The sequence below is a fragment of the Natator depressus genome, chromosome 8, assembly GCF_965152275.1.
Source record: "Natator depressus isolate rNatDep1 chromosome 8, rNatDep2.hap1, whole genome shotgun sequence".
In the NCBI taxonomy this organism is placed as follows: Eukaryota; Metazoa; Chordata; order Testudines; family Cheloniidae; genus Natator; species Natator depressus.
In genome coordinates this window covers 12,921,537-12,949,521 of record NC_134241.1, presented here as the reverse complement: position 1 = coordinate 12,949,521, position 27,985 = coordinate 12,921,537, and the positions used below count along the sequence as shown (strand labels likewise).

The 27,985-nt window shown below is 40.9% G+C and overlaps 1 protein-coding gene across 4 annotated transcripts; it reads right to left on the bottom strand.

Annotated features, from left to right (window-relative positions):
• Window positions 1-15: 15 nt before the first annotated feature.
• Window positions 16-26,996, bottom strand: VDAC1 (voltage dependent anion channel 1). 4 transcript variants are annotated; one of them, XM_074960454.1, is made up of 10 exons: window positions 26,912-26,938; window positions 25,875-25,975; window positions 17,762-17,831; window positions 16,861-16,910; window positions 12,804-12,956; window positions 12,656-12,708; window positions 6,490-6,717; window positions 3,708-3,858; window positions 3,080-3,137; window positions 17-2,213 (listed from the first exon to the last, which is right to left on the bottom strand). In XM_074960454.1, exons 3-10 carry the CDS (start codon window positions 17,826-17,828, stop codon window positions 2,122-2,124), a joined length of 852 nt encoding a protein of 283 aa, XP_074816555.1. In that variant the 5' UTR covers window positions 17,829-17,831; window positions 25,875-25,975; window positions 26,912-26,938; the 3' UTR covers window positions 17-2,121. The 4 variants fall into 4 exon arrangements, with proteins under 4 accessions (XP_074816556.1, XP_074816553.1, XP_074816555.1 ...); XM_074960455.1 differs by lacking the exon at window positions 25,875-25,975 and having other exon boundaries at window positions 16-2,213; window positions 26,845-26,921; XM_074960452.1 differs by lacking the exons at window positions 25,875-25,975; window positions 26,912-26,938 and adding an exon at window positions 26,337-26,470 and having other exon boundaries at window positions 16-2,213.
• Window positions 26,997-27,985: the final 989 nt, after the last annotated feature.

Below are 27,985 nucleotides of genomic sequence, written 5' to 3'. Positions count from 1 at the left end.
TGTATCTGATCTTTGCTAGCTTTGTAAATGGAGAACCAGAAGAAATGTGCTGAATTCTTAAATATTTGCTGTTTTATGGAAAAGGTTGAATTACAATTCTTTTCTGAATGAGTTACTCTAAATTTTTAAGTCTCCCAAACAATTTATTCATCACGTACAAGGATACAAGTTAGAAAAAAAAACAGCAATAAAGTAAGATGATGCAGGACTGTTTTTGTACAAACCAAGAGGAATTAATATAAAGACAAAGTGTTGGATCATATTAAAGAAGTTCTGTATTAAAATCACAAATGAGTTTGATTCCCCATAGTTTAAATTCCAGGGTATTACTAATTAAGAGGTCTCTTGGTTTTTGGTACTGTTTCTCTCCCTCTATGTGTGAAACTTGCAAGCTGCTAATTGCGTTAGTACATTCTAAGACAGAGTCTGTTCTCAAAGCAATTCACAGAGAGAGAGACTCAAAGCAATACTCTAACAACAGAAACAGCACCCAGAGGCTCCCCACCCTTTTGTTGTATTAACAATTGTGATTAAAATAGAGATAGAGGATGTATGTGGATGGATGCTTGGTGTGGATAATAACTGAATGATCAGGGAGGTGCCAGCCTAAGAATCCAGTGTCCATCGGCTGAAGAAGGCGTCAAGTGGAAATAACTAGAGGACCCCCCGGCGGGCAGACTGGAATCCACCCAACAGCCTCAAGAATGGGAGAACCAAAGAACAAGATAACATCTAGCAGCACGGAGCCGTCAGGAATGTGCCATCTGCTGATTGATTCAGCAATAGCATGATGAAGCAATTCCCACAGACTGGCCTAGGAAGAAATTCCTATAAAAAGAGACTCTAAAAAGTGAGAACTTTGGGGTCTGATTCTGCAAAGCAACTTCCAGGAGCATCAGATGAGCATCTGACAGGGCCCTGCTCCCTCCTCATGTCCAGGCCACCTGGCCAGTGGCTTGGCATGAGCAACTCTAAGGCTGGTAACTATGATAACTTTGCAGAACCTCTGTGTGTATGAACGTATGTGTGAATAAATATGAGATTGAATGGAATGTTATAGCTATAACTAACTGCTTATTATGATAACAACCTTGCAAAACCTGTGTGTGTGTGTGTGTGTGTGTGTGTGTGAATAAATATGAGATTGAATGGAATGTTATAGCTGTAACTAACTGCTTACTATGATTCTTTCTGAATTCACAGTAAATGTGGTATTTTGCCTTTTTCCCTTTAATAAGATCCTGCTGGTTTTTAATTTATTGGTACAACAAAAGTAGAAGGTGAAGTTTCAATATTTTATTCAAGTTGGGTTTTTTGTTTATTTCATTTTAAGTAGTGTCAAGTACAGCATTTTGGGGGTCTAGTTCCACACAAATTGGAAGACTCTAAAAATGTACCCATTAAATTGCTAAAAAAAAGTGGTAATAAAATAAAAGACCATTTTAAATTCAGAGTGATGTGAGGACAGTTACAAAGACTCTTCCCTGCTTATGGCTCTGTCTTACAAGCTTTTCCATACTTAGTGCAAGGGAAAGGAACCACAACACAAAACAAGTATTATTGACTGAGTCACATCAAACCTTCTCCATACCAAAATTACACAAGGTGAACAATCTAAAGCACTCTGAAGACAGCTGTAGATATCAGACAACTAAATAAGACAAACAGTTAATGAAACATCTGTCTAAAAATATATTTTTTTCCTGACAGTTTTGCACACTCCATCATGGACTGAAACTCTGATAAATTAATATCCAAAAACTATGCTTCATGAATTAAGAGTTCACGATGGTGGCTTGCAATTCTCAGTCACAGTTTCTATATCACTTTTCTGTCCTTATATAGCCACCACTCTGGAACAGGTAATCAGTACCATCATTGTATCCCTTGTAAAGTTGTAATTAGCAGCTGTGATGGGCAACAAGCCTAGAATTAGGATTTTGATTAATGTTTTCTTCTCAAAGAACAACACTTTAAAGCTTAGCTGTCTTTAACCAGGTTTAACATGACTGATACATAACAATACTTGCATCCCAGACATAAAACATTGAAAGGTTCACTAAATTCTGAAGGTAGCTATACTGTAAAGTATTTTCAGATTAGTGATTGTACAATCCCTTTTTATGCTTCAAATTCCAATCCTAGACCAAGTTTGTGTCCACCCGCATTGACATTCTTGCCATCCAACAAAGCTGACAATGTCAGTTTGATACCTGCGTAAGAGAACAAAGAGAGAAGGTAAATCCTGGAATAGAGGTACAGTGCCACATAAGATATGGTGTGTGTACATTTTGCTTCTTTGAATTATTGGCTAGTTATGGTAATTTAATTTGGTTGTATGGGGGTGACTCTTTGTGTAAGGATTTTTCTTTTAAAATAACTTGTAAAATGCCTAGAGCAGTGGATGCATTTCTATCAAAAGAAATAATAATGAACAACATAGGGCTAAATTCTGCTAGGTTTTTACTCATCTGGGTGGTACTTTACTCCAAGTCATTCTATTGATTTCAGTTGGACTAATGGCAGAGTAAGGTATTACTTAATGTGAGTGTGAATGACAGAATCAAGCCTATTATGTCTACACAACTTCCTAAAGCACGTTTAGATCTATGTATGAAAGTGCAAAATGCAAAAAAGAGTTATAAAAATCTGTATCCATCTGGTATTCTGACAGCAGCATCATTGTGCTTCAGTAATTCTGTGATCAGCAGCACTGAAGTTTTCCTCTGGGCCAGTGGAACTCAAGCGTGTCATCCTTTGAATCAGAAGAGAGGCTTACAATAGGAGAGCTCCCAGTGACTATGAATGCACTTGCTAAATCAGGTCTTTACATGTACAAAAGGCCTGTTTGTGTGTCTAACCGGTCATTTGAGGTGCTGCATGCCTCTGGCAAATCTGTTCCTCATTGAATGTCAAGAACTTTTGAAAAAAATCCAGGCCTAAAAGGGTCAGTTCTTGAGTTGGCAAGTAGGACAACAATGTTACAAAACCAAATCACTTTTCTCCATGAAAATTCTCTGCTACTTAAAGACTAAAATGTATCTTTCTCAAATTCTGAATTCCTTCTGTCCACACTTACCTGGCTTCAAAGTCTGAGTGTATCCTAAACCAATCAGACTGGAGTTGTTCACTTTAGCCTGGGGGGGAAAAAAAACTGTCATTTTAATAATCTGGTATATTTCTTCAAAGTCTTTGCTGTTTAAAAGGTAAGTAGCTTTTTTTTATTTTTTAAAGCTTAAACTATTTCAGATTCCAAATCATGAACAGAATTTGGACCAAATTTTGCCACTACTTACATCTATGCAATTCCACTAAATACTTCCAATATACAAAGATGGTTTTGTTAACCAACTTAACAACTATTGTAATGAGTCATGAATACCAGAGAATACTCTTCCACTTCACTTACGTCAATTCTTATATGCCAGTCTGCTGGTAAGACAGCACTTTGTGCTACTTTTCAGAAAGTACAGGTAATCGTGATCTCAAAATGTCTGATTGATGGATAGCAGGCAAAATACAGAGAATGGGTCAAATTCATCCCATGGAATTACATCAAGGATGTATCTGACTCCAAATATTATGACATTTGGAGCTTTCTATCATTACAGACAGTGCACGTAGCAACACTTATAGTTGAGGTTACTCAATTTCCATTATAATAACCTGTTTTCCATTGCTTATAACGCCACATGTACAGTACTCACAGAGAAAGATGCATCGGGGTCAATCTGATATTTGGCTGCTATTCCAAAGCGAGTGTTGCTATTTCCAGCTGTCCAAGCGAGATTGACAGCAGTTTCCAATTTATCATTCACCTTCTGATAAATGGAGCCTCCAAATTCTGTGCCATCATTCCTGTAATGAGCAGATTAATTTTAAATTGCACAGGAAACTTTAGGTTCTTCATCAGGATCCAGGTAAGTACAAACTTCATTAATAACTCATTTAAGAGCTGTGTAGCAACTATATAGAATGAAAACAATGGACCAGATTGATTTTGAGAAGTCATGCATTACTGTTTTGTTTTTTAAACGCTGAATTTCATGAATTGCTTATTATATTTCAATAAACCCATCCATTACCTAAAGAGAAGCCAGGAGAAAAACAGAAATGGGCTCATAACTGTGATGGTTTCCAGTTTCCCCTCCTCAGTGGTTGAAATCTTTGCAGCAAAGTGGGTCCATCAGGCTTGTTTTTATCTATACATCTAAGAAATCTGTTTCCCTAACACAAACACCTCTTTTAGTGCTCATGGAAGGGGCTACAATGACAGTCCTGCAGACTGAACCTCCTGTTTATCCACAGAACACGTGTAACACTGGCAGTGTAATTTCCTCCTGCTGCTTCATCAACACGTCTTTGCATAGACATGGAAGTACCATCTCTAAGGGTAAAATGACAGTTCAGTTTCCAGGTCCATGCAATCCTTGCCCTCCCTTCTGCGAATGCAAATTAGTGCCATTTGCAGTAATAGCAGTTTTATCGTGTAGACACTTTTGTATTAAAAACTTATTTCCATTTCGTTCACCTACCAGATGGTAAGAACTTTCAGTTAATACTAGCCTGGCTTAAACAGGCTAGATGAGAGGTAAAAATGCTCCAAATTTCATTTAACAAATTTATGAACCCTCTCGGCAAGAGTGGGTTTTTTTAAAAGAGCAAACCATTTTTACTGACGCACAGCTCATGGTAAAAACTGTGTCTGGCTTTTGCATTTTCAGTATAGCTCATTCTGCTGAAAGAGGGTGCAAATATATTGCCCAGAACAGGTAGCACATAGGAGTTTATGAACTGATTAGAATTGGATCAACAAGCAAACTTTGTGCAAGCTTCCTACACAGCTCTGTCTGGACCTGTACTCACAAAAGCTAGGAAAGTTGTATTTAAGGTGGAAACTCTGTCTTGCCCTACCTAATACTTAGATACCATAATTAATATATATGTGTATGTTATTTTATATCACGATTTTGAAAATACTGAAATATCCACACAGAATATGGCATGCTAGGAATGGAGTTCTAGGTATAAATCAATTTCCTGGATGTTGTGGATTACACATCAGGCCCTTGGTTTTATTCGGACGTGGATTTTTGTTTAAATTTCTTTAAAAATGCAATTTTAAAACCCGCTACATAAAACAAAGTGCCATCAGCTTACGATGGGGTCCAAGTCTTCTTCAGACCTGAAATCATGTCAAAGGACCTATTAACCCACTAGTACCAGGAGTTAACATTTTTGCCTTGTAAATATTACATTTAGTATTTTTGTGTATTATAGATTGATGATACCAAATGCAAAAATAAATATCCTCTGGTGAATAACTGCTAACTAAGAAATACATTTCCAGGGGGCTATGAAAGGGCAGTGGAGTCTGAGGTATTGTTTAGAAAGGTCTTCCAGCTGTTGCCTTCATTTAAAAAAAAAAAAAAAAAAAATCTGTATTTTATAGTAATGGCCCCAAACATAATGTTTTGGACTACTACACACTACTGTAGTTGAAAGCCATTGTAAGTGTTTGTTTGATGGGATAGCTCATAACTTCTGATAATCTGTAGGGACCAATGCGTACACTTAGAATCCAAGTTCTCTGCTCATGCATTTGCGATTTGCCAGTCATTCCTTTCTGGACTATGTGGATTCAACTGTTCTTTAAGGCAATTTAAGCTTCCTGAATCATACTTTCAGAACCATGGGAAAACTGAACAGAAGCAGGGTTTGAATAAGCAGCTCCTAGAAGGCAGAACAGTTGTTCAAGTTCCAAATGCAAATGGCTTGCAGTAGCCCTGCTACATATAAAATGACTGTTATCAGAAAAGGGTGAGGACAGAACTGAAGATTTTAATTAAATTTTGCCCCCTTTTTTCCATTTGTGCAGAAATGACAAGTGCTTGTGTAGATGGATTATTAGGAATTCCAATTCTGAAACATCTCACGATTAAGGCTATATGAAGTTTGATTAAACGCCCTCGCTTTTGTGTTTCATTTCCTTCTGTTTCTGTTCTTGTACATTGTTTGTTTTCTCTCTCTTGGGCCAAGCCATTAGTCTCTATTATAATTTACCTTGCATAAATGGAGAAGTAGCTTTTTATTTTCTCGTGCATGAAGGAAGTGTGTGTAATTGAATATGTTTGCTTCTTTTATTTTTCCAATAAAAATCTGTTACAAAAGTTATACAGTTGAATGCCAAGCCAATTAATTGCTCACAATCTGTTCTTATTCCCTCCAAAACTGAATGAGTGCTAAAGGTTCCCTTTGTCTCCCACGCCCTCACCCACATACAGCAAACAAAGGCCCAGTGCAAAACAGCATCTGAAGTCTTTAAGCAGATCTCTCTCCAATTTCTGGAGGCTCGGAGCCTTCTCAGTAAGTGAAGAGTCCATGGCAACTCCATCATTCTCCCTCTTATTAATTTTGATTAATCTCCCTCCCCCCTTCATTACTAAACCAAGGAGCAATATACATTAATGCTCATTTTCTGGTACTTACACATTAGTGTGAAGCTGGAATTCATCAGTCTTATAACCAACAGCGAAGTTGCTCTGGGTTACTCTGGATTTAGTCGTCTCAAAAGTCATTTGGTAACCTGCCAACCAACCCTCATAGCCGAACACAAAGGCTCCACGTATTGAAGGTCCAGCAATATCAAAATCCATGTCACAGCCAAGGTTGATGTGTTCCCGTTTATATCCTGTCTTAATTTTAGCATTTTTTTTCCTGAAGGAACGGGGGGGAGAAAAAGGGTAGATATGGGGTGGCAACAGAGTTTTATGACAAAAATCATTCATACATAGTGATTTTATCAGTACATTAAAAGAAAAGGAGTACTTGTGGCACCCTAGAGACTAACAAATTTATTTGAGCATTAACTTTCGTGAGCTGTAGCTTATGCTCAAATAAATTTGTTAGTCTCTAGGGTGCCACAAGTACTCCTTTTCTTTTTGTGAATACAGACTAACACGGCTGCTACTCTGAAACCTATCAATCCATTGTTACTTTTAACAAAACAGAACGATGCCAGAAGACAAAGTACACATACCCAGAGATCTGTGCTTTAAAATTTGTTTCACATTGTATACATAATTTATTTGCAGTTATATGCACATGAAGCAATAAAATTGAAAAAAAAAAAAGTTTGGAATACTGAGCCTTACATGCAGATCTTGAAACTAAATTACAGTATATGAAAGTTGCAATGCAAAAAGCATGAAACTCCCATTTATAAACCTAGTTTGTACTGAATTTTTTTGCAATTAAAAACTGAGTTATCTAGAATCTACCTAATTGCTTTGTAAACTGGTGTAGGTGAGAGAGAAGACAACTTAGCAGTTTTTATTTAAATATAATTTTAAAAGCTTGTTTCACTGATAGCTCCTAAATGCCTTAAACTGGAAACTTCTGAGAAAACATGAAGCAGAGAGCTTGCTTAGTCAAGTTTCGTAAGCAGACTGCTGTCAATCAACAGAAGTCCTGTTCTGGGTTCTAAATAGGTGGGAACTGTGTCAAGAAAAGTCCATTGTTAACCATATAACAACAGACAGCTCCACCATATCTTACTAACTACGCCCCCAATGCAAAAAGATAGCCTTCAACTGGACTACTCATGTGCTCAATGGTACACAGGTGCCTCAGTACCTTCCTGAATCAGGTCCTAAGGCAGAAAGTGTAACCTTTTCCCCATCTTTCTCTTCCCAAAAATATTATTCAACTCTATGGCATTAACAGCAGTTATAATCCCATTTAACACTGTGTTCACCTTCCAAGATCAATTTCTACAAGATTACAGCTTGACTAAACTCTGCGTTTGGTGGTTCCCTTACAGTCATATTAGGATTTGATTATTAAATATCAAAAGATTTTCATCCCATGTTAATTCTTTGCAATTAAAGACTGATTTATATATGATCGTACCTAATTGGTTTGTAACTTGGTATAGATGAGGAAGAAGATTACTTTGCATTAGACAATTTTTATTTGAATATAATGTTAAAAAACTGTTTAACTGATATTGCCTGACTACCCAAGACTGGAAAACTTCTGAGAAAAACAACAGGAAGAAAAAAGTTTGTTAATCAAATGACATATGCAGATGGCTGGTTGCCTAACAAATTCATACAAACACTTTCATTCAGTATAATGGGTTTGCAACCCAAGGTGGAAGGTCTTCCTGTCACACATCTAGTCTTTCTGTATATAAGTATTAATTTAGGGCATTCATTCTCTTGAAATACTCTATACCTACTTAATTAAGCTCTTACCCATTAAAAATAAGCAAAATGCCCTACTTGCCATCCTGTTCAATTTCTATTAGCAACAATGAATTATCCACAATCCATGTAACAGTAAGAGAAGGACACTTCTAATGACTAATGATCACTTGTGGCTAATGGCCTTGGCAGCTGCTACGTATCCCTCTGCCTTGATTATCAGATATTTACATCAATAGCATTTTAGTCTCCAAAAATAATGCAAGATATAAAGAATCACAAATTTTCAGAAGTAATCAAACTCCCTGCCCCCTCCCACCTCATAGCTATTCCCATTATTGTACAGCCACCCTGAGCTATTGCAAACATTTTTAATTTGAACATTTCCATTAAACATGAAAATTGGTGGAGGGGGGAAAAGGATAGCTGTTCCATTAGTAATCTCTCAGAAGAGGTCAGCAGAGCATTGCAATAAGGAGCTGCTGGCAACTGAAAACGTATTTTCCAGTCTTGCCCCAATATTACTCACAGAAATATCTCCTTTTCCATAAACTAGGATAGTTCTGAGTAGTAGGAATTTTTGAGCCAGTCTATGGAAACAAATGCTCTACCATACCACCCTTCTTTCACAGTGACTATTAACCTTTCAGCTTACTGCTGCTTCGGGGGGCCTACACACCACAGAGGTCTTCATCCCACAGCGCCATCTGTGTAGCAAAGAAGTCTAGTTTTTCAATGGATTAAGTAAAACTCTGAAGACGTTGGAGGAATTTGGGTCTTGTGGCAGCTATGCATCAATCTATGCATTTCTAGTGCAGATGTGCTAAATGCATTAGGCACCAAATACAAATTCAAGAATGCATAATCTTAAATCCACAAAGCCCCTCTTATCCGTCACTCTTACTTAGCATTTCTTTCTTTGCATTTACAGGAAATTATGCTGTGTCATGCTACCACACCCATTACTGAGGGAGGCTTGCGCAAACAGGGTGGGTCTTGCATCGTGATCTGAAAATAGGCTCAAGACCAACACTGCCCCTGGAAAGTTTCATCTTGTGCTCTCTTAACTCAGTGGGTCACAGAGGGAGAGGCATTCTCTCAGACAGCTAGGTCTTAATCTGTTAAGGGTTTTAAAGACTAGTACCAGGACCTAGAACATTAGAATAGAAAGCCAAAAGGAGCATGCTGAGCCCCCCTATACTGTCCTTGTATCTTTCAACATAGAGTTACACCTACAGACAGACCTACTGCCTGGAGTCACTTGCTCCTTGCTACAGTCTTGTCCAATGCATATCTCTCTTACACCTCCTTGGGTTTGTTTACATTAAGGGAGCAGATTCTCATTATCTGGTGGACTCACACTCCAGAATTTTTGACTGTCATTTTTAAGATCGTTTCATTCCTTTGAACTTACAAAGTTCATTCCATCAACAAACTTAAATTTGGGGGAAATTGTATCAATAAGTTTCTTCTGCCACTTTACTTGGTCACTTCCCAGAGTCATTCCAAACATATGGCTCAATCTAATTGAAATTTCAAAGTAATGTTCTACTTCAGCTGGGGAGAAAGAAAAAAAAGTCTTTCACTTTAATGGCTTCAAACTTGCCTGTATCACACTTTTATAGAGACTGCACCCTTCCTTCTACTCTCAGGACTTCTTAAACTTTGCATTGCTCAGCTGATGTTCTCTTCTGAGGTCATCTCTTCTGCAGAAGTGTAGGAGGTGGAAGTCAAAGACTGTCAGCAGCACTCAGCATTGGCCTATCTCTGCTTCCACTGAACTCAGTAGTAAAACTCACGACTGCAATGGGAACAAAGACAGGCCAACACTGAGCGTGTCTGAAATTCCCATTCGTGGTTAATAGGTTCATCCAGGAAGGAAGGGAAAGTAAAAGATGTGTCAAACTCATGTCTTGTGTAATTCTACTGAATCAGTGGAGTCACACCTGATTCTGGCCCAGTTTATTCAGATAATTTTTAATGGCCCTCCACAGAGGAATCCCCATTTCAATTATAAGGCAGCTGGTATAATGTCTGGGGAACTGTTGTGAGATAACTGCTGAGCTACAATTTCCCATTCATACATGATTATTTTTAAAATCCGATGATGTAATAATTCATTTTCAACAAAACTTCAGGTTATTATTAGGGCTGTCAAGTGATTAAAAAAATTAATCGCAATGAATCGCACTGTTAAAGAATAATAGAATACCATTTATTTATGTGTTTTTGGATGTTTTCTATATTTTCAAATATATGGATTTCAGAATACAAAGTGTACAGTGCTCATTTTATATTATTTTTATGACAAATATTTGCACAGTAAAAAACAAAGGAAATAGTGTTTTTCAGTTCACCTAATACAAGTACTATAGTGCAATCTTTTTAACATGAAAGTTGAACTTACAAATGTAGAATTATTACAAAAATATAACTGCACTAAAAAACAAAACAGTATAAAACTGTAGCGCCTACAAGTCCACTCAGTCCTAAGTCTTGTTCACATCACCTGAAAGTGACAACAGGTGTTCGCATGGCACTATCGTAGCCGGTGTCGCAAGATATTTATGTGCCAGATGTGCTAAAAATTCATATGTCCCTTCATGCTTCAGCCACCCTTCCAGAGGCCATGCGTCCATGCCGATGATGAGTTCTGCTTGATAGCAATCCAAAGCAGTGCGGACCAATGGATATTCATTTTCATCATCTGAATCAGATGCCACCAGCAGAAGGTTGATTTTCTTTTTTGGTGGTTCAGTTCTGTAGTTTCCACATCGGAGTGTTGCTCTTTTAAGACTTCTGAAAACATGCTCCACCCCTCATACCTCTCAGATTTTGGAAGGCACTTCAGATTCTTAAACCTTGGGTCGAGCGCGGTCTATCTTTAGAAACCTCACATTGGTACCTTCTTTGAGTTTTGTTAAATCTGCCGTGAAAGTGTTCTTAAAATGAACAACATATGCTGGGTCATCATCCGAGATTGCTATAACATGAAATATATGGCAGAATATGGGTAAAACAGAGCAGGGGACATATAATTCTTCCACAAGGAGTTCAGTCACAAATTTAATTAATGCATTATTTTTCTAACAAGCGTCAGCAGCATAGAACCATGTCCCCTGGAATGGTGGCCGAAGCATGAAAGGGCATACAAATGTTTAGCATATCTGGCACTTAAATACCTTGCAATGTCGGCTACAACAGTGCCACGCGAACGGCTGTTCCAGTGACGTTGTAAATAAGAAGTGGGCAGCATTATGTCCCGTAAACGTACACAAACTTGTTTGTCTTAGCGATTGGGTGAACAAGAAGTAGGACTGAGTGGACTTGTAGGCTCTGATGTTTTACACTGTACTTAAAAAAAACCCCAAAAAACCATCTACATTTGTAAGTTTCACTTTCATTATAAAGAGATTGTACTACCGTACTTGTATGAGGTGAATTGAAAAATACTATTTCTTTATCATTTTTACAGTGCAAATATTTGTAATAAAAATCTAAAGTGAGCACTATACACTTTGTATTCTGTGTTGTAATTGAAATCAACATATTTGAAAATGTAGGAAAAAATCCAAAAAATACAATTTCAATTGGTATTCTATTAACAGTGCGATTAATTGCAAATCATTTTTTAATCACGATTAATTTTTTGAGTTAATCGCGTGAGTTAACTGCGATTAATCGACAGCCCTACTTATTATGCTATAAAACTAAAACTGAATAGACTATCTGCACATGGGATAGCAAGCAATTTGAAAGGTAGAACATGAGGTCTGCAACCTGGGGTGAAATGCCTCGGTCGCTTGCAGTGCCGTGTACCACTTTCAGAGGCAAATCTGCATGATATTCTCAATCATCACAACATTTGTTTGTGTGAGGGAGGGAAATCAACCAACAGCTGCCTTATCCTCCTGGCCCATATAAAATGTCACTGTCCAATCACACCAACCAAAACATTCATCCAATCCCAAACCATGTTACAGCCTGCAAGAATTTAGGCTTTACATCCAGCTTGAAAGAAGAACCCAATTACTGAACTGAGTTATTGGAGCAGGCAGCCAAATGGCTTGCAGTGCTCATTAATCTGAGTACTTCAACTGATTTGTTTAGGGTTTTTCCTGTTCAGATGGTAGTCAAGTGTACATCTTATGATACGAACTGCATTAAGTCACAATGACCAAAACAAAAAAGTGTTTCACCTGACACCAGTTTGGACTATAATTTTCAAATTATTGTACTTAATCCTTTGCTTCTTATAAATGTCAAAAAAAGAATTTTCAATTCCAAGATTTAGTAAGATGTGACGTGATTTGATTGTTCAGGGCATACCTGCTATCTGTTCTTATACTTCAGTTTGAAGGGAGTAAAAGACTAAGCCAATATTCAGGAAATAAAAACAAGCAAAATATCCCTTTTTGGTCACCCATGCAAACTTACTCACTTCTTACCCAGTGTTAGGAGAGAACGAGGAGTCAAAGGTCAGCTTCAGTCCATGTGCAAGCTGAACAGAAAAGAAATTCACCAGTTGCATTTATAATGAAAAAGGAGACTGTGATAAGTGAATTGGTAAACTGTGGCTTGTGAGCTAAGAGTTACCTGATCTTCAAGAGTAATCTCTGTGCCTAGTGTGTTGTCAGTGTTCCACTTCTCCGTGAACGTCAAGCCATATTCCCCCCATTTGTATTTTGTTTCCAAACTGCCAGTAACTTTGCTTGTCTCTGAGTTTGCTGACCCTGAGCTTGTAAATTCCTAAAGCAAAGCAAAATAAACAAACAAAAATGCAGAATGTACTGATTACAGTAATTTGGGGGAGTACTCAGCATCACAATGCTTTTCCAAATGCTTTTTCTATATTTGTTTCCTTGTCGTTAATATAAGCATACGCTTGCTCTGACAAAACTGCAAAATAAGAATGCTTCACATTTAAGGAATGCACTGGTGATGGGTGTGTGAATAATTTTCTCTACTGACATATCACAAAATAAGACACTATTTCAAGTGTTACTATGCAAGATAAAGCCTGTGAAATAAAATAATTTCTCTCTCAAGTCTTCAACTACATCTTTCATCAGATATTTCAATCAGCTTAAGTAAGCAATCAAATAACAATTAATGCTTATTTTGTAGCATAAGCTACAAAGAGAAAAATGCATCAATTCTTCAGACATTTTTGGGGGGAATCACATTTCAAAAGTTCTGACACAGTGAAGAAGAGATGTTGCAAGTCACAGCAGCAGCCAACTGCATGTACACTTTATTTTAAAACAAGTGACGGACAATGCTGCCAAATGGTATTCAGACATAGGTTCCCAGAGAGCAGTGGCTCAATCCTGAACACTTTATTGAAAACCAATTCAAAGTCTGCAGGGGGGGGGGGGGGGGAGGGAGTCGAATCAGCAGCCTTTGCAAGCTGGAGTTCATGCAGTTTTCTATTCATCCTATTCAGCTGGGTAGAGAGGGAAAGACAATCCCCTCATCATCATCTGGGCAGGGGACCCAGCCTAAAAAAAGCACAGACAGTACGAACACAGAGCACTCCTAGGGACCCTTAAGTAATAGGGAAAACTCTGCATTCTTTTAAGGAGAGACTGGGAAAAGGGGTACTCCCTGGGCCATCCCTTAGCAGGGGTACTAGGAGGGATGGAGTTTGAGATGAAACTGGAGGGGTGGGAACAGAACTACTCTAATCTTGGGGACAGGGGGAATTCATGAACATTTTCACAAAATGTTATTCTTTTGGGGGGGGGGGGGGAGATGAAGTGGCAAATCATCAGATTCATCAAAAAAGGCCATGGAAATTTCAACTAGTGCTGGGGACATGTAGGAGATCCTGGGGTGTGTGAGAAAGAAAGGTGAATAAAATTCCAGAGGGGTTTAGGAGGGACTATTACTCTGTCTTCTGTAGAGAGTATGAGTGTGTCCGATGGACTTCAATAAAAACGGGAGCCAGATTACACATCACAATACAGTTTACATAAGAACAGAAGAGCTGCCATGCTGGTTCAGACCATGGTCCAATCTTGCCCAGAATCCTGTCTGTAACAGTGGCCCACACCAGAACTTCAAGGGGAACACACAGAGCAGGGCAATTATAGAGTGGGTATATCTGTCTTCCAGACCTAGCTTCTGGTAGTCAGAGGTTTAGAGTCACCCTGAGTATGGGGTTGCATCCCTGGCCACCTTGGCTAATAGCAGTGGATGGACTCCATGAACTTACCCAGTTCTTTTATGAACCCAGTTATACTTTTGGACATCACAACATTCCATGGCAATGAATTCCACAGATTAGTTGTGCATTGTCTAAAAAAGTACTCGCTCTTATTTGTATTAAACCTGCTGCTGATTAAATTAATCAGGCAACTCTTGGTTTTTGTATTGTGTGAAAAGGTAAACAACACAACACTTCTCTGTTCACTTTCACCACACCATTCATGACTGTATAGACCTCTATCATGTCCCCCCCTTAGTTGTCTCTTTTCTAAGCTGAACAGCCCTAATCGTTTCCTCACATGGAAGCCATTCTATACCCTCAATCATCTTTGTTGCCCTTTTCTGAACCTTTTCCAGTTCCACTATATCCTCTGTAAGATGGCGTGACCAGAACTGGACACAGTATTCAATGTGTGGGCATAAAATGGATTTACATAGTGGCATTATAGTATTTTCTGTCTTACTTTCCATCCCTTTCATAATAGTCCCCACCATACTGTTAGCCTCTTTGACCCTTGCAGCATATTGAGCTGAAGTTTTCAGAGAATATCCACAATGACTCCAAGATCTTTCTTGGGTGATAACAGCTAATTTAGAACCCATCATTGCATATGTACCGCTGGAATTATTTTTTCCAATGTGCATTACAGTACACCCTTGACATAACACCCTCCATAATAACAAACCTTAGGAATATGAAATCCCAGCCCATTAGGAGTTGTCAGCTGCCCCCTTCCCCCTCCTGTGGGTGGCAGCCTGGTCGGTGGGTGGAGCCCCCCCTTCAGGGACGCTAGTCCCCAGCTCTGCCCCTTCCTCCCGCCGTGCACACACCCCCACAGCCGTAGACCTGAGACCCCTCCATGTCCTGCTGCCCCCCACCTGGAGGAGCCCTGATCACCCCAGCCATGGGCTAGCCAAAGGCCCAAGTGTCCCCCCCACCTCAGCCAGAGCCCCAAGCCTCCCCTTGGCCGGAGCCCTGAGACCCTCCAGCCCAGAGGAGCCCCGGGCCAACTGAAGTCCCAAGCCCCCACACCACCTGCCAGGAGGTAAACCTCTCCCCCCCCCCACACACACACACACCCCCCACCTGCTCAGAGGAGCCCTGGGGCCAGGCACAGCTGCACCTCTCCTCCCCAGACCCCACGCCGCTGTGGGAAAAAGCTCTCACTCTCGCAAAGAAGCTTTTGATATGCCCCATGCAGGTTCCAGGGCAGCTGAGGAGGCGGTATTTGCTACTCAGCTTCCTGGGTGCCTCAGTAGTCTCTCTGGGGTCCAGGGAGATTACTGATAAACCCAGGAAGCTGAATAGCACATACCACTTCCTCAGCTTCCCCAGAACCTGCCTGGGGCATAATAAAGCAAAAACTTCCCCCGCCAAACCTGCAACTGGGGGTCCAGCGGCTGCGGCAGTGCCAGGGTAGGCAGAGCCTCCCCTGGCCTATTTTACCCACCGCCCATGGGTGGCAGGACTCTTTCACTGTCTATAACGAACCTCTGGCTATAATGAACAAACGGTGTGGATCCTGACATGTTCATTATAGCGAGGATGTACTGTACTTTGCACTTTTCAATGCTGAATAGCATCTACCATTTTGTTGCCCAGTCACAGTTTTGTGAGAAATCCTATGTAACTCCATACATTCTGCTTTGAACTTAACTATCTTGAATAATTTTGTATCATCTGCAAACCTTACCATTCCCTCCTACCCCATGGCTACTTAGTTCCCTTAGGAGCCTTTGTTAAGGGACCTTGTCAAAGGCTTTCTGAAAATCCAAGACACTATTATCCACTGGATCACCCTTATCCATGTGCTTGCTGACTCCCTCAAAGAATTTTAATAGATTCGTGAGGCATGACTGCCCTTTACAAAAGCCATGCTGATTCTTCCCCAACAAATCATGTTTCTCTGTGGGTCTGAACAATTCTGTTCTTCTCTATAGTTTCTTCCAATTTGCCTGGCGTTGAAACGAGGTTCGCTGGCTTGTAATTGCCAAGATCTCCTCTGGAGCCCTTTCTCCAGAATTCTCTTACAGAAGGACGGTGCGTTGTATAGTACCATGTTCTCTAGCAAATATTATACCATACTACAAGTCTATTCACCAAAATTGCACCTACTAAAAGGGAGGAATTTTTTAAAATGGCAATCAAAGAGTGGAAATGATAACCTTGAAATTTTAGCAAGTAGGAAAAAAATTAAGTCGTTTTGTAATTTAACTGCTCTCATAAAATGCAAGGTATAACTAGTATTTTATACAAGTGATGCATAACTACTACGTCATACATACCTCATTACAGAAAGATAACTGCAAACCATAGTATAGTCACATTATAATATAATCCAGAGTGTAAGAGGTGTGAAATTCATATTTTTCCACTTTTAGAAATGGGGACATAATAAACATATAGTTGATAGATACTAATGTTCTCTGTTTCCAAACTCACCAGTCCATTTTCAGATTTTGTTTTCAAATCAAGTTTTATTAATCCAAATCCTAAAAGATGGCAAAAAAACAAGAATTTTACATATTAGCTTGAAACAGCAACATACAAAAACAGCATTTCTGTTTTATCTCTTACAGCTCCCAGCTACATCTCCTTTGAACCATCTAAGAAAATTAGGATTTATATAAGAGTCGGCAGCTGCTCCTATTACTTGTTTGCCAGGACAGATTTTGCCATTTATATTCATATTAGGTAGCATCTTCCTACACTAGTCCTAGTGATTTCAGTGGTGCTACTTACACAATGCTAGATTGGAATACCTCTACTACTACTGAGGAGTACCTTGCTCCACAAATAACCCTATTGACTTCAGTGATACCATGCATAGAGTAAGGTAATGTTCAACATGAGTAACAAGAAGCTCCCTTATTGGTCTTTACCAGCCAGGACAGACAACATTCTTAATCTCAACTTGTGGGATGCAGTTCCTCCAATACTCAAACTCAGCCAGAAAGCTCAGCCTGAACCCAAATATTATCTGCAAAATACTTTAAAATGTCTTCATCACAGAAGGCACTCAAATTAGCAGTCAAGCTGTCACCAGCTCAAAACAAATCTGATTAAGACTGGGTGGAAATTTCAGATGAGATTTTTCAATTGGTTGCCACTGGTTTCAGCTAGTTATTAGGTTTTCCAACAGGTCTATTGGTTGACCCGTTCCTGGGATTACTGGTTCTTCATTAATAACCTATAGAGACCACAGTAGCAGAAACCAGGTAATGGGTTCTAATAGAATATACTGAAATTTCTAGTAGGGAAGAGAGTAAAAATCTTAGGAAGACAGCTTCAGGAGTTGGTTATTCAGTGCTAAAAACTGTGTGTTCCTCCTGGTATTATTTACCATAGCCCTTGGTGAAAACATCTCTGGCAGACTTTCCTAGATCAGCGTAAGCAGGTGGAACAGCCATTTTCTGCAAAAACAACAACAGAGATTACAATATTTAGATTCTAGCAGATAATTTAAGCAAAACTCCTACAGTACAGCCACTCTCCTTTTTCCAACCATCAGCTCTCAATTAGCTATAGAGCTGGATAAAGTATCGGCAACGATATTGATATTTTCTTTATTGGCCAGTATTAGTCACTGAGGCATATATGCCATGTTGAATCAGAAACAGTCTGCAAAACAAATACAAAAAGGATAATAAAATGTGAAGAAACTTTCTGTGCCTTTGAAGACAATTAAATGCTGTTGCTTTTACAAGAACTGCATGATCTACTTCCTGGTTTTTGTTCTCAGTAAAGTTTCTCTTTATGTTCGCTACTTGCCATTAATCAAGGTGAGTATCACAATCAATCGGGACTGTGAGCAACCCAGGTTTAATTCAGAACATTCCTAACGTGGGCTAACCTCTATAGTCAGTTGCACCAAAATCCCTCCAACTCAGAGGATCTGATTCCAAGCACAGAGTAAGGTAAGCTCCTCTGTTACATAGTCCAACAGGATACAATTTATGCCAGCAAAAAAAAAAAAAAAAAAAAAAAAATCTATGAATGGCTATTCTTTACCCTAAACTTTCTTTTACTTGGTTATCACTGCTGCTCCTGGATCAGATTTTTAAACCTCCTTAGACATTGATCCCTCGTTTCCCTTCTGTTGCCCAGTGGGAAGAAAAACTGAATTAACTGTGCAAAACTGGAATTGAGGGGATTGCATAGGGAGTAGAGTGGCTACGTACAACACATCCAAACAGGCAGCCATTGGCTACCCCTCCATACCAACTAGATACAAAATCAGAGCACCACGCAAACTCTGAGGCCTTGCCAGGAGATGAGGGAAAATGGAGCCTGGGAGAGGTGACTGTATGAGAAGCTTTGTTTGGCATGGATACCCTGAGAACCGTAGGCTTTGGCCCAGATTTTCAAATAGCTCTTCAGTTTGTATGCACTCAGCAGAACTTGCCCCTGCTGGTTTAATACTTACCAGGAAGAAGAAAGGATTCATCACATTTCCCCTCGCTCCCCACACCCACAGAGGTTTGTAAGATATGCCATGCCGGGGGAAAGAAAACTGCCCCCCCCTTTAAAAAAAAACAAAAAAACACCAAGACATGAAGCTGTGAGCCTGACATGTTTTGTTTCGTTTTTTTGAAGGGGACAGTCGAAGTCAGCAGACCTGAAGTTTTACAGACCTTCTTCCCTCATACAGAAGTTCACTATTCCCCACACATTACAATTTAAAAACCACAAAATTGATGGTTTCTCCCTGCCTATCAATACCAGACATTGCAGTAGGATTTCATATTCCTAAGATCCTTCTTGGTTTTGTGACATTAATGACATAATTCCAGTAAAGGAGAGTGCAAATGTGATAGAGGGAATTTTCTGCCAGGAATAACCAATCCTGACTCAAAACAATGCCTTAATATAAGGCCTAAAGCCATAATGAAACAAAAAGACACCAATCCCACGCACACAAGAGGGTGCTGCTTTTACTTTTTTTTTTGCTTCAGACTTGGATGTAATTTGTTTCCACATGAGCTTCGCCACCCATTAATACCTGGCAGGCACTTTTAAACAGCCACTTAAACCCTCAAGCATTCACTTCAACAAGTTGTTGCCTGCCAAAATAGGATCCTGCTGTTACATAAGTGAAGAATCCCTATCCTAGCGTGTACAAAACAGCCGGGGTAGTGAAATCAAATTGAACTGTCTTCTCAGAATGCACATAAAGTAGTATACAAGGGTGCATAACAGACATATTAAGATCCAGATTCAGTTACCCAGACTACATTGTATCTGGATGCATCAAAAGACCCTTAGAGACACAAAGTGGGTAAGGTAATAGCTTTTATTGGACCAACTTCTGTTGGTGAGAGAGACAAGCTTTCCACCTCTCTCACCAACATAAGAACGGCCATACTGCGTCAGACCAAAGGTCCATCCAGCCCACTATCCTGTCTACCGACAGTGGCTAATGCCAGGTGCCCCAGAGGGAGTGAACCTAACAGGTAATGATCTAGTGATCTCCCTCCTGCCATCCAGCTCCACCCTCTGACAAACAGAGGCTAGGGACACCATTCCTTACCCATCCTGGCTAATAGCCATTAATGGACTTAACCTCCATGAATTTATCCAGTTCTCTTTTAAACCCTGTTTAACAGAAGTTGGTCCAATCAAAGATATTACCTCACCCACCATATCTCTTTAATATCCTGGGACCAACACAGCTACAATAACACACATCAGAAAACCCTTTATTAGTCGGGTGCATCACAAAGTATCTGAGAAATGATAGGCGGACATCAAGCAGCTAAAAGGTTAATAAAAAGTTCAGGCCATATTCCAAAAGATTTGAAGCTGCTTACAACATTAGGGCTGAATTTTGCGCTTTTTTTTTCCCCCAGCATGAAAGTCGGGATTTAATTCCACTCCCAACAGTGAAAACCATTTTTAAAAGTTGATCAGATGTGATTCTGCAAAAAAATAAAAATAAACAAACAGCCTACAAATCTGTTGATGCTTCTACTTTAAAAAAATTCCTCTGCTCCGCAGACCGCAACATGTCATCAAATTTAAAAACATAGCACAACTATGGCCCTCAGTGCACAGCTCACTTCACAGAAAATAGAGTCAAGGTAGGCCCAGCAACTCCAGAATCCTGGACATATTGAGATGATTCAGAATCAGGACCACTTACAGTTTAGACAATGCCACTTTCCAGTAATAGCAGCCAAATCTCACTAGAATCCAAAAAACCTAGCAGCAACAAATCACAGTATTAAAAATCCCCACATTTGAAAAGCAGGTAAGGATTGCTGTGAAGGGCAACTCATCTGCTGTCATTGGACAGAAGCCCTAATTGCTCTCAGTACAAGGAGCATTTTAGTATCCATACGCATTTCCAATACACACTTATGAGCACATTGGTTCGGTTGGTTTTCTTAAAATCAAAATGTTACACTAACTTGTTTTCACCAAGACTGTGTGTTAATATTATTGTTTGAGTTATATATTTGTAATAATTCTCCTGTATAAAACTCCAGAGTGCCAAATTCTGCTCTCACTTACACTTGTGCAACTCCACTAACGGCAATGCAGTTACTCTTACACAAATGTATCAGAACGGAGGCAGGCCCCAGGATTCAGTTCTAAGATATTATCCCCAAGAAGCTATCAGCAGGGAGAGTCAGTCATGCTTGTCTGATGAATCAGCTGTGACATGCTGCTCCAATGCAGCAGTTGTCTGTGGTTCTAGGGCAGTGACAGATGCCTAGTCTCCTCTTATGCAATCACTATAATTAAGAAATAATATCGTAATGCTAAATCCATGTCCACTGTAAATCTATTTGTAAGGCAAATCATTTAAGTAACACAGAAAGAGGTGTCTAAAATTGGTGAAAAAACATTCTGTGTATAAGGTGGTAGTTAACCTTATTGTTGTCAGTGACAAAGAAAAGATAATTATTTCTGTTCAGATTAGCTTGTCAACAGAGGCCTACTGTATTACAGGAGAAAAACAAATCCATCGCATCATATAAGACTGCAGCATGCTTAACCGGAATAAAGGGCCAGGGACGAAGGACATACCAAGCGCATGCCCTCGTCTTTCACCTCTGGAATACCAGGAGGTGAACTCAGACTACGTCACAAGTGAAACTGAATGTGCTCGTCTTATCCCCATCCTGCTGTGTGTATAGATCATAAAACTACTAAGTGACTCAATCCCTGCTCATAGGAGGCCAAGACTTAAACGGTAGGAAATACTGGGAGTCACTGAGGCACTGACAGCTACGTGGGGAAACTCTGAACAGACTGCCTGGCTCACAGTAGAGCTAGTAACCTGAGCACTGATTTCAGAATTGTCAAAAGAGAAAAAAATGGGAAGCTTCCTTTCGAGCAGTGGGGGACAACCTGTGGCCCATCAGGGTAACTCGCTGGCAGGCCACCAGACCGCGTGTTTACATTTGCATGGCCAGCCGCAGCTCCCAGTGGCCGCGGGTTTGCCATTCCTGGCCAATGGGAGCTGTGGGAAGCGGCAGCCAGCATGTCCCTGCAGCCTGCGCTGCTTCCTGCAGCTCCCATTGGCCGGTAACGGCGAACCACAGCCACTGGGAGCTGCGGGCAGTCATGCAAATGTAAACAAACTGTCTGGCGGCCTGCCAGCGGGTTACCCTGATGGGCCACATATGTGGGCCACAGGCTGCAGGTTGCCCACCACTGCTTTAGAGTGTGCAGCAGCTTCTACTTATTGTAAACAACAGGGGCCAAATTCAACCCTAGTTAAGAAAATTCCTCTGAAGTCAAAGTTCCACCTGGGCTAAATCTAGCTCTAGATGTTTCCAAATATTGTGAGGCTGGCAAGTTTTCATTGTATAGCACAATTTTGGGGTCCTGTGTCAGCAGTTACCCAACTACATGCAAACAACCATTTATTTACCTGAGTGTCATATAAAGTGGGTTTTTTTTTACCCAGTAATTTTAAATATGTGTTTGCTAGCAGCCTCCCTTCCCACAGTGAGGCTGAAACGATATAATTAATGAGGATACTACCTAGCTATTACATTGAGATCTACTGATGTGGAAACTGAGGCACAGAGGCAAAGTGATTTACCAAAGAACACCCAGCAGGCTAGTGGCAGTGCTGGGAACAGAACCCAGATCTCCTGATCCCAGTCCAGCACTCTAGCCACCAGCCAACATGCCTCTGCTATGATACTGGAACTTTCCCTGCATAGACTATTGGCTTTTCCTTCAGTTTTACTAATATTTCTATGGTGGAAAATATACCACAAATTTAAAAATAAGAAGGAAAAAAAACCCATGCAGGACCAAAATTAGTGGGAGTCTATGAGTAAGGATGTCTTGATTTAGACCTCAGTTCAGGCTAATTTTCACTTATAAATTTGAACATATGCAACAATTCTTGGAAATTGTGATCCCTATTGAATTTCAAAGGATTTCCGATTACCATTTCCACATTTTTACAGCATCTTAAAGGCAGACTTTGTGCCATGATATAAGCCAATGATAGATTTCACTGAACTATCTGTACAAACCACAGTGACATACTATCACAAATTATGAGACAAATGACAATCTCTCTGCATAAGAAGGAAAGCAAATCAAGGACCTTGTCCCTTACAGTCCACAAACCTAAGAAATTTGATTCATTTTCAAAATAGTTGCTAGAAAGTTACAACTTGAAACAATGTTCTGGATTCTTTGGCCATGAGATAATTTACAAATTACTAATAATTTTCAAAAAGCATGAGGGATGGTGGGTTTGTCTTACAGAATTACAAAAACAAACCAGACTTCAGGGTCTCAAAAAACTACTCGCAGTTGAAAAAAATAACAAAGCCTGCCCAGGCCGTGTTTTAAAAGAAATTTAAGAGCCTCATACAAAGCCCATTCAAGTCACAATTGCAAAGATTTATGCACGTGCTTAACTTTAAACACAAGTCATCCTACTGAAGTCAAATGTGAAACACATGTTAGCCTTTGCAGGACCTGGGCCTAAATGCACATATTTATGAATACTCTGAACTATGGATCAATGGGAAACCAAAGTCCAAATTTTGCCCCAACTTGTAATTTCACTGAAATCAATATACCATAATGACTCAAATATAAGTCCAAAGCCTGCAAGCTGTTCCACACAGGAGGACCACTAAACCCTTGCAGAGTCAAACTAGCTAAGGTACTTATATGGCACCCATTTCCGTAGTATCTGAGCAATATCCCTGCAATACTCTTGTGAGGTAGGGAGATACATTTAACAGATAGGGAACAGAGGCACAGAGTTTAGTTGACTTGCCCAAGATCACACAGGACATTTCTGACAGAACAGGGACTTGAACCTTAGTCCCACACTGAATTCATGGAACTGTGTGCAGCATAAGGGCCCTATTCTTAGTTTATTGAGCAAATATTATGCATTTTAAACCCTCTCAAACTAGTTACATTATCATCCAAATAAGTAATCTATTTAGTTCTTAAATACTGATGTATTTAACATACTCTAGCGTCTCCTTTGATTAATCAAGCAATAAGCATTTTAAAAAAACCTTTAGCACATATTTACAAGAACAGTTCAATGATGTTTGTGTTTAGGGAATTAAAGAAAGAGGTGATTCTGATCTGAGTTACATGGGTGTAAATACAATTTCAATTAAGACAGTTTTTATTATTATATTATTTAAGATACTAATTAAATAAAAAACAGAGGATACAACTCTGCTCTCCCCTCTGTGGCAAATAAAGTTAAAAAAGCTGTGAAAGCCGAACAAGTCCCAGGGATCTTATTCTTTACAAATAAAATCCCACACATTAGCAACTGTTCATGCAAATACATGTTTAGGAAGCAGTGAGCAGTAATGTGATCACTGGCAGCACAAGGATGGGAACAGAATTAGGACAGTTAATTAGCTGGCCAGTAAAGTCTGAGTTACCACAACTATATCACCTATGCAGTGCAAACTAACCAGGTACAGAGGGCACAGTAGGCATGGGCAAAGCACTGAAGAAGGGACAGAGCACTCCCTAAACATTCTGGGTCTTCTTATATCCTCTATTACATCCGTGCTGCCTCAAATCAATGGGCCTGACTAGTTAAAACTGAGGGAAATATCTGATCCTTCAGGGTATTTTTGTTTGCTCGTTCCTTTCACACTGTAGAAAAGCATTTACTATATTTAATCTTAAATTGATCTTCTCCTTTATGTTTTTCATCTGCCATGTTCTCAAAATATGTATGTTTGGGCTTTGCACTCTCGCTGCTTAGATTCAGCCGACACCATCCTGCAGGGAAGTCACAATACTGACTTGGGGACATCACTCATGTTGCCATACCCAATTCAGACTCAACTGTTCAATCAGACAAAAGTTGAGGCTGGATGGAAGAAAAAGGAGAACAGAAAATGATGGACCAAATAAATGACTTTTCGTGTAAGTTGGAGCAGGTGTTGTATTTTAAAAAGAGTTTTCAAAGAGATTCTGACACAGTTCATACCAGGGAATAACAGAATTTTCATTTCTGATCCTCACAAGGCAATCTGGAATGCAACACAGAATCAGAACAGTTTTTGTTGGTATCACTATCACTGCTCTTTAGAAATAGCCTGACTAACAACAGCATGGATCCGTTCTACTCCAATTTTATTTTAACTAATGGCCAAAAACAGAAAGTACATGGAGACAGAGCTACTTCACGCCACCAGAAATAGTTCCTCCAGGTCACAGCTGTGACAGGACAGGGTGGGGAAACTCATGGCTGCTGCACAAGGCTGAGCCTTTTCTGAGGATAAAGGAATTCAGTCCCTAGCATTCTCAAACTAGCCCACTGCCCCAGTATTAAAATACAGTTAAAATATAAATATTTTTTTTTAAAATTACAAGTATTTTGGGGGTTGGAGTTTTTGTGTGTTCTTTTAAATATTTCATGCTGAATTTTCCTAACTTCTGGAACTCCACTAAGCCCCATCATTTATTCACACTTTCCACAAGAATAAGGAAGATAATGAGCTGGTTAAAATAAGGCAAATTACTGGCCATCAAAGACTCTGTGCTGAGTCATGCTATCATACAAGACAGCCATATAGGTGGAGACATAGCCAGTGGCCTTTGCTTTATCTGGAAAAGGAAGCACACACCTCAGGAAGCGAGGCCATTCAGAAACATGAACACCCTTCAAGGGCTGAAGGACAATTACCTTCAAGACAACTCTCAGACTGATTAGCACCTAGTAACTTACAACTCAATCTAAATCAATGGGATTGCACAGAGCGTTAATGACAGAATTTTGTCCACTGCATGGAAGTACCCTAGTATAACCAACACTCTGTCACGTTATTGCTCACATTTATATTAACCATATTGCAAGTCATGGTTTAAAGGATCAAAAGCCATCTGATATCAAAGGTTATCATCTAGACATTGGTTTCAGAAAAAGGTTATATATAGTTGTATATTTAAACTGTTAGAAAAAATATTCTTATTTTGCCTCCACATACATTTTAAAACATGCAAATCTTAGCTGCTATGGAATTTCCTCATATCATTCCTGAGACCAAATGAAGCAGTTCACATTTCAGGATCCTGCAGTTTTAACAGCCTGATGGATAAACAGCAAGCGTTATTTTTTATCACCGTCAAGCCTCAAAAAATAGGCATGAAAAGGGCATTAAGCTCATTCAGAGTGCATGGAAGGGGCGGGGGGGGGGGGGAGGGAGAGGGGAGAAGAGGAAAATACTGGACGTTTTAGAGCCCAAAATCCAATCAAGAACAGTTATAAACGCAGTATAGATAATGAACAATAAAATCTTGCTAATGGAGAAGTTAGGATTTGTAGGCACTATATTTATAGCCCTATCATCCTGGCTGTGAAAACAATGTATATATTGCATCAGCTAGCACAGCCCTGCATTGAGATGTAACCAGCTCAAGCCTAGTTATTCCCCAGGAAGCCGACTTACATTTTCTTGTTGGGGCCTGGCACAATGATAATGCATCAAGGTAAACCACAGCGCTGAGCGTGCCTTCCCCAGAGAGAAGGTCACCTCCTGCCGCGGGTTACGGGGTGGGGAAGGAAGCTGCCGACACCCTCCTGCAAACCCCTCCCTCTCTGCCTCTGAGCCGGCGGGCAGGCTCCCGGCTGGCAAACCGAGGGCGCTGCCTAAAATCGGTGCCAGCTCCCCAGGCTGAGTGCCGCGTGACTGCACCAGCCCCGACGGTGACTGGGGGCGACCGGCTGAGTCCTTCGGGATCCAGGCAGCTGGTGCATGGGCCCAGGCTCCCCTCCAGGGAGCCCCTCCCCACCTCCTCCCAGGCAAGGGCCTGGCTTTCCGCTGCCGACTGCGCGACCGATGGCACCGCGCACCAGGCTTTCGCACGGCACCACCCGGCCCTGCCCCGTCCACCCTGCCTGCCCCTGCGGGCGGCAAAGGCGGCCGCCGCCTCGCCCGCCCGCCTCCGCCCGGTTACCTCTGCAGCCCCGCCGCGGGACGGGAGGCGGCTGCGGAGCGGCTCCGCCGCCGGCCCACGCGCTTACCTTGCTCGCCGGGCTCTGCGGCGGCGGCGGGGCTGAGTGACAGCAGGCGGGAAGGGGGAGGGAGCGGGGCGGCCCTTGCCCGGCAGGAGCCCGCGAGAGCCGCTCAGGCGCGCCCTGGCGGCCGGCAGACGTGACTGCGCGCTGGGCTGGGCGGGCTCGCCCCGGAGCTGGGTGCGGAGCCCTGACAGGGCTTGGCAAGCGTCGGGAGGCTCCTCAGCTCCCCGTGTTTCAAGAGCCGGTGCTGGGCAGAGTCCTAAGGCGGGCAGCGGGTGGGCAGGATTGTTCCCAGAAGGCTCCTCCAGCTTCTGGGCGTCCTCGAGGGCATGCTAGCCCTTGTCCACAGGTGCTGGAAGTGGGGGTGCTGCCTCACCCCCTGCCTTGAAGCGGGTTTCCATCCTATACAGGGTTCTACAGTTTGGTTCAATGGCTCTCAGGGGCCCCCCCACACACACACATACACATATTATTCAAATTGCTCCAGCGCCCCCTGCTCTTGTCACGTTAAAGGGGAAAAATTAAGGTCAACCGTGGACCTAATAAAACCCGGGGGGTGGTGTCCTTTGTAGGTCTAGTGGCAACAGGATGCGTGTTTGTTTCGGCTTCTGTTTTTTACTGAAGACACAGCCGCTTGCCCTGTCTGCTACCTAGCCGTGGTATCCTGGTGCTGGGGGTAGAACCAGAAAGGGAAACACATTCACTTATTGAATACAGCATCGTACCCAATGTAGAGGAAAATATGCTCCCTGCCCCAAGGACTTTACAATCTAAGGCCCCGATCCAGCAAACACAGACATATGTAACTTCACTCCAATCAGTAGTCCCTGAAGTCGGAGGGGTTACTCATGGAAATAAAGCTTTTCACATGCTTAAGTGTACGCAGCGTGGTAGTCAGCACTACACTTGACAGAAAGGTTGTGCTGGATCAGACGTGGAAGATAAAGTTAGAAGCTGCGTTTTGTATGGACTCAGGCAATGTGTGTGTAGGGAGACCCACTATGCTGAGGCTGCAACAATCAAGTCAGGAGACAACAGGGCCTGAAAAAGAGGAGAAAGCTATCTGAACAGAAAATAAAA

Coding starts and splice junctions, on each gene's coding strand:
- VDAC1 (XM_074960452.1), bottom strand. CDS start 26,372: ATGCATTATCATTGTGCCAGGCCCCAACAAGAAAAT. Junction 17,832..26,336: donor CCAGGCCCCAACAAGAAAAT/GTAAGTCGGCTT, acceptor TTGTTTTTGCAG/AAAATGGCTGTTCCACCTGC. Junction 12,709..12,803: donor AGATTACTCTTGAAGATCAG/GTAACTCTTAGC, acceptor TTTTCTGTTCAG/CTTGCACATGGACTGAAGCT.